Source organism: Stegodyphus dumicola, chromosome 10, assembly GCF_044657685.1.
Source record: "Stegodyphus dumicola isolate Sdum_Otavi_A_Nest chromosome 10, ASM4465768v1".
Lineage (NCBI taxonomy): Eukaryota > Metazoa > Arthropoda > Arachnida > Araneae > Eresidae > Stegodyphus > Stegodyphus dumicola.
In genome coordinates this window covers 71,137,835-71,151,567 of record NC_140777.1, presented here as the reverse complement: position 1 = coordinate 71,151,567, position 13,733 = coordinate 71,137,835, and the positions used below count along the sequence as shown (strand labels likewise).

Below are 13,733 nucleotides of genomic sequence, written 5' to 3'. Positions count from 1 at the left end.
CTTCAAGCAATAATCAATTTTATTGGGTTTATAAAATTCAGTGTCTTCTAAAACAGTATTACTAATTTTCAATTTTGAAATGTTAATTGTTATAAATAAACTAATATCAGTTATTTTTGGTATGGCCAAAAAATCTAAATTAAATTTATAATTGCCCTTTAAATCTGAAAAGTCACCTTTTATTTATTTATTTTTTTAATATTTAGAATGGAATCAAGGATGTTTATGTTGAAATAAATTTTGAATAAGAGTGATAGTGGTTTTTTTTTAAGTCATTATTAATGATTGAGCGGAAAACAATACCTTGGGCAGATGCCTTTTCAGTTATTTCAATCAAAGCAGGTGCAAAGCAAATCTTTACTCAATTCTCTATGTAATAATGTATGATGTTTAAGTTTATGCATCAAACAAGTCATCTTTGACTTATATTTAAATATTTTGTTGAGACATTAGGATATTTCAAAAGCAGGAGAGATGAAAAATGAGCAATGTCCTCGCCGTGATTCGTACCATGGACCTCTGGAATATGTGCCGAGTGTGCTGACCACTACACTGCGATGGCATGCTAAGGAGGTGGGAGAAATACCTTATATACTCCCCCTTTTAAAGGGTGACTGGGGATTAGGGGCTAAATCGCCAAGTCCTGGTGGAAAGAATCATCATCCACCACCGTTTTAGTTCGGGCGCCACTTTAGAGACATTAGAATATTTCAAAAGCAGGAGAGATGAAAAATGAGCAATGTCCTCATTGGGACTCGAACTACGTACCTCTTGAATATGCACTGAAAGCATGGTAAGAAGTAGGGAGAAATACCTTATAACTTTATGAGATGGAAATCAGAAATTTAAGCAGAGTCTATGGTTCTCCATGACATCAGAGTCTATGGTTCTCCATGACATCAGATATCTCGTATTTATATCTATAAATGGAGTGCTGGAATTAGAATCTTATGGAGTGCACTTTTTTGCACACAGCAGAAGATTGTTTTGAAAGGTTATTTCAACTAACTACAAGATGTTTTGAGATTAGATAAGTTTGCTGAAATTGCAAATTTATTTACACTCTTAAATAGCATATTTTATGATAAGCTTTCTAACATCTGACTTGGTTTTCAACAAATTGCAAAAATGCATTAAATTTTGAATACACTGTTTGATGTGAAAGTCATTTCAAGTTATTTTCTAGACTTTTGATGAAGTTTTTGAGGGGTAACATATATTAAAAATATATCTGATAGTTTATTATCAAATTCTTATTAATTCAGTGTCTGTATATTCTTTTTTTACATGATCTACCATTTCTTGAAGTTCTTTAGCTGACTCTTGAGTAAGTTTGGGATAGTTTTATAAAGTTCTGAACATCTGTAACTATTGATTATTCTTTTCTAATTCATAATCTGATTATTCTTTTGTTCTCATAACTATTCTATTTAATCTGGTCTTTTATGCTTTAAATAACCATTCATATGCATTGTTGGAGGTTTGAATTAACTTTGCTTGACCTAGAACCACAGCGTGTAAATAAAAACATTTTGGAGAATCTGTTAACTGAAGAATTTTAGATATTAGATTATTAAATATAGGTTTGGAATTACTCCACTTCTCATACAAACCGGGGAATTCTGGTAGGAGATTTTCTAGAAGAGGAACATTTTAGAGTTTTCAAATTTATGGCACATGGGATCAACTTATAGTTCATTTTTTGAAACTCTGAGTACTGAGTAATGAGGTTTAAAAAACTTGGTTCACAATGTACTTCTAATTCATTTAAACAAATATCAGTTTCTTCTAATTTCTTGTCTAGCTTTTTTGTAATATCCATTATGCAGATAATTCACACTATGAAGCAGAGTTTTTAAAGAATGCATTTGCTGCTGTAGTCCTATGATCAATACAAGTTCTTCAGCAGCATGTGAAATGGCTTGTTTTGTAGCTTTTATAAAATTTTGTATATGTGTAAGATTAGATTTCAAAGCAACTTTATACCTTTTCAAGATAATGGCAGCCATTTTTCTGAGGCTTAAGGGAGGACCAAATGTTACAGATTAAAAGTAACACCATGTTATTAGAAACAAGAGAAACTAATAACTAATTTATTTTATAAGAATTTAAGCTACAAAGCAGACAGTAATTGCAACTACTAGAATAATAATAAAATGCAAGTGACTGTTAGATCTTTAGAATTTATACCATCATTGCCAATTTTCAGAAGCCAATAATTTATTTTTATGTTAAAAATAAATAGTATAACAATCTCCAACAGATTTTTTTTGATTTAGTTTATAAGTGAATTTTTTATATTCTGTTAAACTGTTTTATTTTATGAAGTATTTTATTTTTAGAATTTGCCAGTTGTTTCTACCTATAACTGCAAGTTTTGTGGCTGCCTTACTATTTGCTGTTCATCCAATTCATACAGAAGCAGTAAGTTTGGACTGTTAATGTTAAAATATTTTAGTTTATAAAGTGCTAAATATTATATTTTATATGCATCAAGCATACTTTCACCAGTTTGATTTTTTATGAATATTTTGAGTAATTTCACATTTCAGTACTCACATGCTGTTTGTAACATACTAATATGAAAGAAATAATTTGCTAAAGCACAACCATCAGTTTTTGAACACTCTGCATGTGTGAATGCCTAAAGGTTTGACAGCCTTTAGAAGAAAATAAACATATGTTGTGCTTTTATATAAAATAGACACTGTATATTATGATAAAGAAAACATATTCATGTCAAATATGAAAGAAAAACAAAATGGCTGAAACCTTTTGATTGTGCCTGATACAGTAGAGTGCTTATTGTGATAAAAAATTTTGGGAAGGGTTGTATAAAATACAAAGATTTCACATTGTTGGCCAATATTTTTCATATCCCTTCAAAATAACCCTTTGTTCCCTCCAAGCCTCAAACAAGTCATTTTATTGAAATACCTACAGAACTTGCAGTATTTTCTTTTATTGCATCAATAGATTTAAAACAGTGTCTGCGAAATGGCATTTTTATCTGTGGAAATAAGAAAAAAAAGTCATGTGATGTGGAACAATAAATGTACTTTGAATAGATGAATTATCATAGGGACATGGGCACCCACAAGTCATCCTATCACAGTTTTGGTTGTTTTCAATCAGTTGCTTCATGCAAATGCTGCAAAACATTCAAATAATTTTTTCTCTTTATTGTTTAACTAATTAGTAGAAATGCTTGATGCAGAACATTGCAGCAGTTGAAGGTAATGGTCAACATTGTCTTGACTTTTGACTAACTTTTTGATATGGTCTTTTTTATCTTTCATCACCTTTAAAGGATTATTCACTTTATTGTTGAAATATTTCTGTATTAGAATCATAGATCAATTTTTCATCACTGGTAGCCTGTTTAATTGTTAAATGACAATTACTGAGGGGAAAATCTGACTTCTATACTTCTAGTATTTGCATATTAATGCAACCACCTTGGCATTTAAGAGATGAAAAGATAAAAGTTACTTATCAGTTTCAAGTTGGTAGTTTTCGGGAGATTTTTAAAAAGATTTCCCAAACCCTTGGTATTTATCATAAGTCGACAAACATTTTGAATATATGAAACAAAAACATGCTTTAATAATTTAAAATACATATTTTAATTATTAAATGAGGATTTCATTATGCATTAAAAATGAAACACTTACATTCTTCTCCAAATCTTTCTGTAATTGATTTGTGCTATTCTTCTGCTCAAGTACACATGGATCTGTTTTCACTTTAAGGAAAAAAATCATAGAATTTCAGAGACTTGGCACCAGCGATTGTCTACCAAATGCATCTCCTCATTGCTCCCTTTAGAAATTTTGTGACAAAATTTTGTATCCTGCAGAAATTTTAACACAGTTTTTTCTATTTCTGCCAAATTCCACAAGCCCATATTTTAAAATTAAAGGGAAAGAAAAACCATTATTTGTTTATAAAACCATTGAAACAAGGAATATAGTGAAAAAGAATGCATACAAAAATGGCAGCGTTGCTTGACTGAAGGATTGTTATGAGCATGATTACCTGAAAAATGGTTAAGAACATGGTTGCCTGAGTTTGGCACATTCTGAAAATTTGGTGACTTTTGTTAAAGTGATATGGGTGCAATAACCCATAAGTACCCTATTTTTTATTAGTTTAAATACATGAATATGTTTTATTGAAGAGTGTAGTTATCTTCAGTGCATATTCTGCTTTTCGTAAACATTGTAAGTCACTAAAAACTCTTGTTTCTGATAATGTGTTAGCGTCAAAAGCTTTTTGTCTAATGTTTCAGATTTTTTTTTTGGTAACAGAATTTATTGTGAAACAAATTTAATGCATGCTTTTGCTTTTACTTACATTTGTGCTGTGTTGGACAGTAACTGAAGCAAAAGTTCTCATTAAAAAGAAATTTATTTTCAATAATATTCATTGAAAGGAAATAAAATATTAAATTTTGCCGTACATCACTTAATGTTCTATTTCACATTCATTAATGGCATATTCTTAAAAAAATTATTTCTTTTTTGTATGTGCATATTTTAACTGATTTAATGTTGATATTATTATGATATAATTATAATTACAATGCTTAAAAGATCTATGATTTGTTGTGAGAAGGAAAATAAAAATATCTATGTTTTACGATTTAGCATTTGTTATTGAGAGAGAGATGAAGTTAATTTTTAGCTGACTTATATTAAAAATAATCAGTATGATATATTTAAATTGGTAGTCTTTCTGCATTTTTATTGCTTATTATAACTGGTGAAAAAGCATTCATATGTTAAAGAGATTTTATGGACAATAAATGAATTCTGTGTTGAAACAAAAGTTTCATTGTTAGAAAAAATTTACTAATATTTCTCAAGAAATGCAATTTTTGCCTTAAAACTTTTATGTGTGTATGTTTTTTAATTGGCTTTGTCATTATTGCTGGGTTTGTTTTTTAAGAATTGAAAGTAAATAATTACTGCTTAATACAGATAGAGTAATGAAATAAAAATTTCTCATGTACACAAAATTAAGTAAGTAATCTGTATGTAAAACCGAATGTAATATTTGAATTATATCGTGGCAAAAACAAACCATGACAAATATGATTTCATAGAGTTAAATTATAGTGATATTCACCAGAGAGAAATATCTCGAAAAGAATCCAAATAATATACCAACAATCTTGTAAACAAATACAGGAAGAAAAAAAATTCTGATAAAAATTAAGCTGTTAGCCTCTTCACTTATTCACCTCAATACCTGAATGTATGAGTGCAGGTATAGGTAAAAACTAGGCCAGCACTTCTGTAGTACCCTAGGTGATTTAAGTATTGCTGATAATAGCTAACTGTTAAGCTTCCACACCAATTCTGAGAGAGAATACCATGAGAGGCAGTCTGAAGGTCTCCCATCCCCCTTCTCCATGCCTTTAACCTCTTATGGAAGTCATCATCGCTACCTACGATACTGGCTGGGTGGCAGTGTATGAATGCAGAATAATCTGAAAGATAGATATCTAATTTTTACTCATTTTCCTCCAGGAAAATATGGTGGCATGAAATCAAAATACCAAAATAAAATATAAAATAAAAGCTAAATTTTGCATTTTGAGATTATGAATTACATGTGCCAACATTTTTTATAGGTAACTGGTGTTGTAGGCAGAGCTGAAATTTTGTCTTCTCTGTTTTTCCTTTTGGCATTTCTTTCATATGTAAAATGTAGTCGCTCCTTTCAAACTACAGGTAAGTTGATTTAAATTTTTAAAATATTTTCTTGTCATAAAGTGCCAAAACTTTAGTTGTCATTGTAATAGAATGAAAACCAACATGTTTTAAGGATATAGTGGTGTACGATGTCTCATCTTACTAAAAAAATTGCAGTTTTATATGTGAATCAGTACAAATTTTGTTTCCAAACAAAGCAGTAAACATTACCATTCTGTATCAAATATAAATTGAAGAATTAGAAATTGCTTTTTTCATTAGATATAACTAAAGAATGAAACAGTGAATAGTAAGAATGCTGTCTGAGATAACACTCTAGAGCTATCATTTTGTATATTATTTAAAGCATATGAAAAAAAAAATAGTAATGCATAATTTAATATCAGTATTGATGTTTGTTAGTGCCAAATATTTTTTTTTATTGTATACAGCAAAGTATATATACTATGTAACCTTAAATGACTAAATAAGCTCTAACTCCAGATGAGATTTAGTCTCACAAGGGGCTGAGTGTTTAGAACTATTAAATGCTGGTAGTTCAATCCAGAGCATGGTCTGACTGCATTGTTGGTTTTCATGACTTTCTTCATGTGTAGCATGAGGTTTCCGCCGAAGATATCGCGGGAAAACAACCCGGACGAAAACGTCGCAGAGAAAACAACTCAATGCAAAAATGTTGTAGTACAAAACATCGTGGGAGAAAATAAAGCAAAGAGAAAAACATCACAGTTCTAAAACATCGTGGTACAAAATATCGTCATAAAAAACAGAACGGTTCAAAAACTTTGCAGCTAAAAACATCGTCATCAGAAATATTGTGGTAAAAAATAAAGTTCTTACAAAATCATCACATGACAATAACATCACACACATGCATTTTTGAAGCTTTGATAACAGTAAATGGATATATTCGCATAATCATTTGTAAACTCAAGGAAAGAAGGGCAATTTTTACTTTCATATTTTTAGTAGCTAATAAATATTTGCTAAAAGTGCAAAATGGGAACATACGCATAGAAAATTAATGCACTTAATAGAATTTTAAACTGACATAGTTAACTAAGAAAGGTCATTAATAAATTATCTTTTTAAGTTTTACTAGTAATTTTTCACGAAAAGTGTAATCTAAAAAGAAAGATAAGTAACTGCATGACCATATGTATAAAAAAATCTATAAAAAAGTTAATTATGAGATTATTTTCTTCACTTTTGCTATTCTGACACTCTTTTAGTGAAGATTATTTCTTGTTTTGTTTAAATTTCTTGTTCTGTTTTTTTCAAAATTTATTGGTTAATAAAAAATATGAAAGTAAAAATTATTCTTCTTTCCATCTTGCTCTCACAAATCATTACACAAATATCCATTTACAATTATTAAAGCCTGAAAAAAGCATGTCTGCAATGTTATCATCATGCGATGATTTGTAGATACTTTATTTTTTACCACGATATTTTCGACAGCAATGATTTTAAACTGCGAAGTTTTTTAACCGTTCTATTTTCGATGATGATATTTTGTACCTTGATGTTTAAGAACTGCGATGTTTTCTCTTTGCTTTATTTTCTCCCATGATGTTTTGTACCACAACATTTTCATCTTCCTTTGTTTTCTCCATGATGTTTATGCCACAATATTTTCGGCTGTAACCTATCATGAATATGAATAAGTTTTCCATAGAAATTCCTCCATGAAAGCATCTTTTCCCTTAGACATATAGCCCTTGTGTATTTTGCCATATTCAGATTATCTTACCAAATGGATTTGCCTGTATGATCTTGAAGCACAAGCACATGACCAAAAACATGAGAGCAAAGAGATTAATATTCAATATGCTATAGAAATATTTTACTGTCAGAATGTGTAAATAAAAAGAGTAGAGTTTTTTGGAATGGGGAATGACATTTGGTCATTTAAAAGTCATTTCATTCTGTAAGAGAGATTTTCCACCATGTTTAAGTGTGTTATGGTCTGTTAAGCCCCAGGAATTGGATGATTGTGTCAGTTGAGTTTGAAACAATTACCAGATTGATGGTTGAAGCAATATGACAGTTAGGTCTGAGAGTAACCTTATTAGACTCAATTGAGATAATTGGGTCTCATGGACATTATTGATTGAGAGAATTAGCTCTCAGTTAAGTCTGTAAGAATTGTGAAACTGTAAGACAAATTTAGCAGCTGTTGTAAATAACTTCCATAGTAGCTTAATAGTGTATTCCTTAATAGCATAGTGCTTTTAATATGTATGGATAAATAGTTTAGAGATTTAATGATTTATGAATTGTTATGTTACATTGCATTTTTTAATGCTAAAATTGTTTTGAATGGAAAAAAAAAATCAAGACAATTAAAATAATCAGAATTTAAAGTAAATACCATGCTAGAGTGGATAAGAGAATACAATAATGATGACCTTAAATCTTTATTAAATTTGTAGGGTAAATATTATACAATTAACTGTCTATGGAATTTTTTTTTTTAGGCATTATTCCCAAACAGACTTCGTAATTAAAGAATGTAAGATTTACAAAACCCTTTCAATTTGTGTTTGTGTTATACATATAATTTTGTATTCAGTCATGTATTCAGTGTTGTCATGAAGCAAAGAATTTTCAAAAATTGCATTTTAAAATTATTCTAAATATAAAATCTAAAGGTTGAGTGAAATATAGGCATGTACTAAAAATGATAATTTTTTACTGGGAAAAGGGATGTATGAAGGTATCTTTTTCGTAGCAGTGTGTTACATAATTAGAATTTCTCACATTTTCATTTAACTGCATGTGAATACTGCAGGTGTACTCTTGAAAAGAGTAGAAAAATAATAGAATAGTAAGTCACTTCTAGTGATTTTAAACTAAAAAAAAAAAAAAATAAATAAATAAAAGAAACTATTGTTTTAGAATGCAACACTTTCAGTATTGGGGTAGGTATAAGAGATTTTAGTAATCTCTTATGACATTCTGTATCAAAAATTAGTATGTATATAAATTGCTTGATTTGTATTTCAGCTTATTACAGTGAAGTCAGTCTATGGATATATAAAGTGAACAGCATTTAATGTTCCAAATACTGAAATGTTTTTAAGCATTATTGCCAAAAAAACTTCGTAATTAAAGAATGTGAGATTTCCAAAATCCTTTGAATTTGTGTTATTATTATGAATATAAGTTGCTTGATTTGTATTTCATCAGTATGTGTAACCTTATCATAATGAACTCGGTACACGGAGCTGTAAAGTGAACAGCATTTAAGTAAGACATTTTGGGATTTTACTTACTTATTACTATTTTAAACCTTATTACCTTAGAATTAGTTATTAGAAACCTTATTATTTTATGGTATAATAGGAATTTTACATTGTTCACTTATATAATGATTGCATGCTATATTAATAGTTCTTAATTGTAAAAAAAAAAGTCCTAGATTGCCTTACTGTGGAAAAAAAACTGGTAGATTCATGGCATACAAATTATCTTCTAACTTGAGCATTTTCTAGTATTTGGGTGAATTTTGGTCTTTCATATGATTATTTTCTCAATGTCTCAAGCCACAATCTGAAGCCTATGGTTCTAAAATTTGAAACATTTTATAATAGTTTATTTTATTTTCGTCTGTAATAGCAGCATTGATCAATAATAGCAAAATTATTATATTAGTAGGTAAGTGCTTCAGTGACAAAAGTAAAATGCATACCTATCCAAGCCATTGTGGTAGTTGGAAATGGTAAAGCAGTTACTATTAAAAAGATGCCATAAAATGGTAAAGCAGGTATTATTATAAAAATGCCATCAAAATTGTATTGATAATATAAGAAATAACTCGAACAGACTCAGAAATCGATTACAAATATGTGTTTGGTGTGTTGGTGGTGTATTTAATTACGGCAAAGCACACTAAGGCTATCTGCCTAAGGGGAGGGATGCCTTTCGTGGAGGACTTTCTAAGGGAAACTGGCTCGTATACACGTTACACATGGGGAAAACCACGAAAACACCCATGCAGCCAGCCCGTTCGCGGGATTCGAACCTCGGACCGAACTACCAGTGTTCAGCGACTTTACCGCTCGGCCGCTGGTGGGCGCACAAATATGTGTTTGAATAATGATTGTTGTCTTGACAACGTTTCCTTCAAAGCCAATCAAAACAAACTATATTTGTTTCAATTTTAAATAATACTTGCAATTTTAACATAAATTATTATGTCATATTTGTTAATCTATGAAATTTAGGATGTATTTTTTTTTGGCCACATGCTTGTTCTTAGAAATACTAGAATTTTAGATTTTCTTTTATTTTGTAAAATGAAGATTATATTTGTTTCCATGAGCTACTTCTGATTTCAATTAATTTTTAAGAATATAAATAATCAAAATTGTAGTATTTTAATTTTTGTAGTTACAATTTCTTTTTTTTTCTTCTTCTTCCCTAGATTGGCAGCTTTTATTATCTACTTTAGTGTTTATAATCCTTGCAACTTTATCAAAGGAACAAGGCATTACTGTTGCTGGAGTTTGTTTCATATATGAATTATTTATTGTGCAGAAGGTAATAATCTAAAGTTTTAATTTCAGTAGTGAAATTTAATTACATTATTTTAAAGATATCTCAGGGTAACTGAACTATGATATTATCTTGAATGTAATGTAATTAAATTTCTACATTTTGTTATGAGATTTAATTCTTTCATTAGTAAATGGAATGAATGAAATCAAGGCATGAAAAATAGTAAAATTTCTTTGTTATTTAGGATCTATGTTTTTAAGTGAAAAATTAGTTATATAATTTAATAGGATATATAAAAATTGTATCTGATAAAGATATCTCAGGGTAACTGAACTATGATATTATCTTGAATGTAATGTAATTAAATTTCTACATTTTGTTATGAGATTTAATTCTTTCATTAGTAAATGGAATGAATGAAATCAAGGCATGAAAAATAGTAAAATTTCTTTGTTATTTAGGATCTATGTTTTTAAGTGAAAAATTAGTTATATAATTTAATAGGATATATAAAAATTGTATCTGAAAAGTAATAATGTTTTTCTCCCTCTCAGTTACGATTTACAGATATATTTCACATAGTACAGTCTCTCATTGTATCAAAAAGTTCACCCCCTCCATGGTTGCAAAACATGGTTATTCGTCTAACTGTTATCAGTGTAACTGCTATTTGCCTTCTTGTAGCAAGATTTAAAATAATGGGAGCACAGTTGCCTGTTTTTACTAAGTGAGTATATTATTATTATTAAAAAATTAGAATTTAGTTATGAAAATTAAAAAATTAGAATATAGATAGCTAATAAAAAATAAATGTTTCCATAATTTAAAAACTGCACTTGACATGCATTCTGCAAGAGAAGAGGAAAAATGACCCTTTTGTTTACATTAGCTGTACATAAGTCATGTGATCGCTGAAGTCACTGGATTGTGTCTCATTACTCTTCACATTATAGAAAGTGATAATTGTAAGATTGTCTGCTGCAATAATAATGTTTATGAGAGAATAACAGTGAAAATTTTAATTTGTTAAAATTTTTGCGCTTAAATTTTATTATTTTCTCCCATTCTTGTGTTTATTTTAAATAATTAAGCTGATGCCCCCCCAAAAACATTTAATTTTATTCCATTAATCAAACAATAGGAGAAAATTGAATAAATTGGCAAGAAAAATATCTCTGTGGTAGTCACTTTTTGAAGTTTAATGATTTGAATTTGAATTGTTGCTACCCAAGAAATTTATTTTTAAAGCTTGTAATAGGTCTTATTTGATAATTTGTGATAGTTATTTTTTAATATACTGAAATTTCCTAATTTGAGGTTGGCTAGAAATTGTTAAGACAGATATATATAGAAATCAGACTTATCAGAGTTTAAGTTTTTGATGCAATTAAGAAAATCATAACTGCTAAATTACATAATTTTAACAGCCTTTTGTGTAACATTTCATTATATTTTTGCATCTCTTCTGATTTCATTCGTTTTTACTCAAGTACTCTAACAAAATGTTTCAGCAGATCAAAGGTAACTCTCGAAAATTTTATTAGTTATACTGTAACAAAGTAGTGTATATCACATTTTATCAGAGAATTGGAACTGTCGAAAATTTTATCATTAGTTATACTGTAATAAAATAGTGTATATCACATTTTATCAGAGAATTTTAACATTTGGGCATAGCTAACAGTCGTGTAACTAGACTACATTTGCAGCGTCAATTTCTAATTTATCATTCATGTCAATTTTTTAGCCCAAAGGGCTGTTTGTCTTAAAACAGCATTATGTGTCGTTTCATTTCTGCATTGATTTACTTTTCAATCTGTTGCCAGCAAATATTATTGCTATATATTATATTTAAAGAAACTAAATAATGAAGAATCTGCATGAATGTTTCATGCATTGTGAAAAAACCAATGGTACCTAGAACCATCAAATTTTGAATAACGTAGTTCTCTAACTGAACATGAGCACTTGAAAGCCAGAATTTTGAATTTTGAATTTGTTTTATTATCTATTTCAAATTTTGTAAAACTTTAATGAATTTTTTATTTATAAACTCAAAAATTTCAAAGCGAGCAATGGCAACACTATGGAGAATAAAATATTTTTATCCCTAGTACGTGAGACTGTGTATCAGAAATTCTAAAAATGTGCTATTTCTAAATATTTTATGATATTGCTGTTGAATTGAATTTTATAGTTTAAGTGCAAAGAACATGATATTTAATAAATAAAAGTAACATGCAAAAAAATAACCATTTTGATCATAGTATAAAATTTAAAAGCTTTCAAATTGCCTTTTTTTAAAAAAAATATTTTTTGTAACTGCTTTTATTTTAATTTTTTTTTCTTTCTATTGAAAAGTGAACTTAGAAAACATCACATTAAACAAATATAGGAAAACCTGGCTTTAGTATATGAGCAAAAATATTTTTGTTGATGGTAACTTAAGCTAAATTATAACAGAATGGGGGAAGAGAGAAAGAAAAAGGAGAGAAATCCATAGTTGAAGTTAATGTGATTAATTTGTTTAGAATAGATGACTTGAAAGATTAAAAAATAAACTTAACATTACTAATAAAATGTAATGTAAAACTTGAAACATGATTATGTATGTTAATGAATCTTGTAAACAAGATGTGATTTGAAAGTTTGTAAAAAATTTTTAACAAAAATAAGTTTGCACAGTTTCATATTTTTTCTTGAAATGAAATAGGTATCTCCATTAACACACAAAGATGAGAAAAATGATAGAAATACAATTACGAAAGAATAAGGAATACTATTGCTTCCTAACTCTGAGATGCTGCCTGTGATGATTGTTCAGAAGTCATTGAATATTTTCTCTTATAAAAATGTTAAAATTTTTCTTAGCAGATATTGAAAGAAACGTATGTGGCATATATAGTTTTTTATTATTTTTATATATTGGTCAAGAAATAAAATATAGAAATCTAAAGATCACAGTGTGCATTAGCAGCGGGATATGCAATTTATATGTACATCTGATAATTTTTAAAACAGCAGACATCCTAAAAGTGCATTTCTTATAAGTAATAACAAAACAATTTCAAAATCTTACATAGATATGTGATTTTTATCCTGTTACTGTGAAGCTTCCTAATTTAATTTTAAAATTTTGATGAAATGTCCTCCAATGTAGTAAATGGAAACACAGTAAGTGCCATTTAATTATGATCATGTTTGTCCACAGCTGTTTTGATAACATTAACCTCTAAGAAAAGATTTTCTTCAAAATAGCAACAGAATTTAACTAATCTAATATAAAAATATCAAGAAACATATAAATAGGTGTTTTCATTGCACTTTAATTAGGAAAGTGTAAAAGTATGTGTATGAACTGTATGTCTTTGATACATATATGGCATAATGTTTTGGTTCGTAATGTTTCTAAAATTATTTGATTGATACTGTACCCCTAATCTTAATATTTGGAAGGCTTCCTCACTAGAAGAGAACATGCAGGGCAAAATTTTAAATTAAGGAAAAAAA

The 13,733-nt window shown here is 28.7% G+C and overlaps 1 protein-coding gene across 2 annotated transcripts in view; it reads left to right on the top strand.

Annotated features, from left to right (window-relative positions):
• The window catches only part of LOC118185279 (protein O-mannosyl-transferase Tmtc3-like), a 114,090-nt gene that overhangs the window by 43,980 nt on the left and 56,377 nt on the right, over positions 1 to 13,733 (top strand). For both annotated transcript variants that reach the window (XM_035355124.2, XM_035355122.2), the window contains exons 4-7: positions 2,343 to 2,424; positions 5,639 to 5,738; positions 10,150 to 10,265; positions 10,778 to 10,950. In XM_035355124.2, the coding sequence (XP_035211015.1) occupies positions 2,343 to 2,424; positions 5,639 to 5,738; positions 10,150 to 10,265; positions 10,778 to 10,950 (471 nt within the window). The remainder of the gene's footprint in view (positions 1 to 2,342; positions 2,425 to 5,638; positions 5,739 to 10,149; positions 10,266 to 10,777; positions 10,951 to 13,733) is intronic.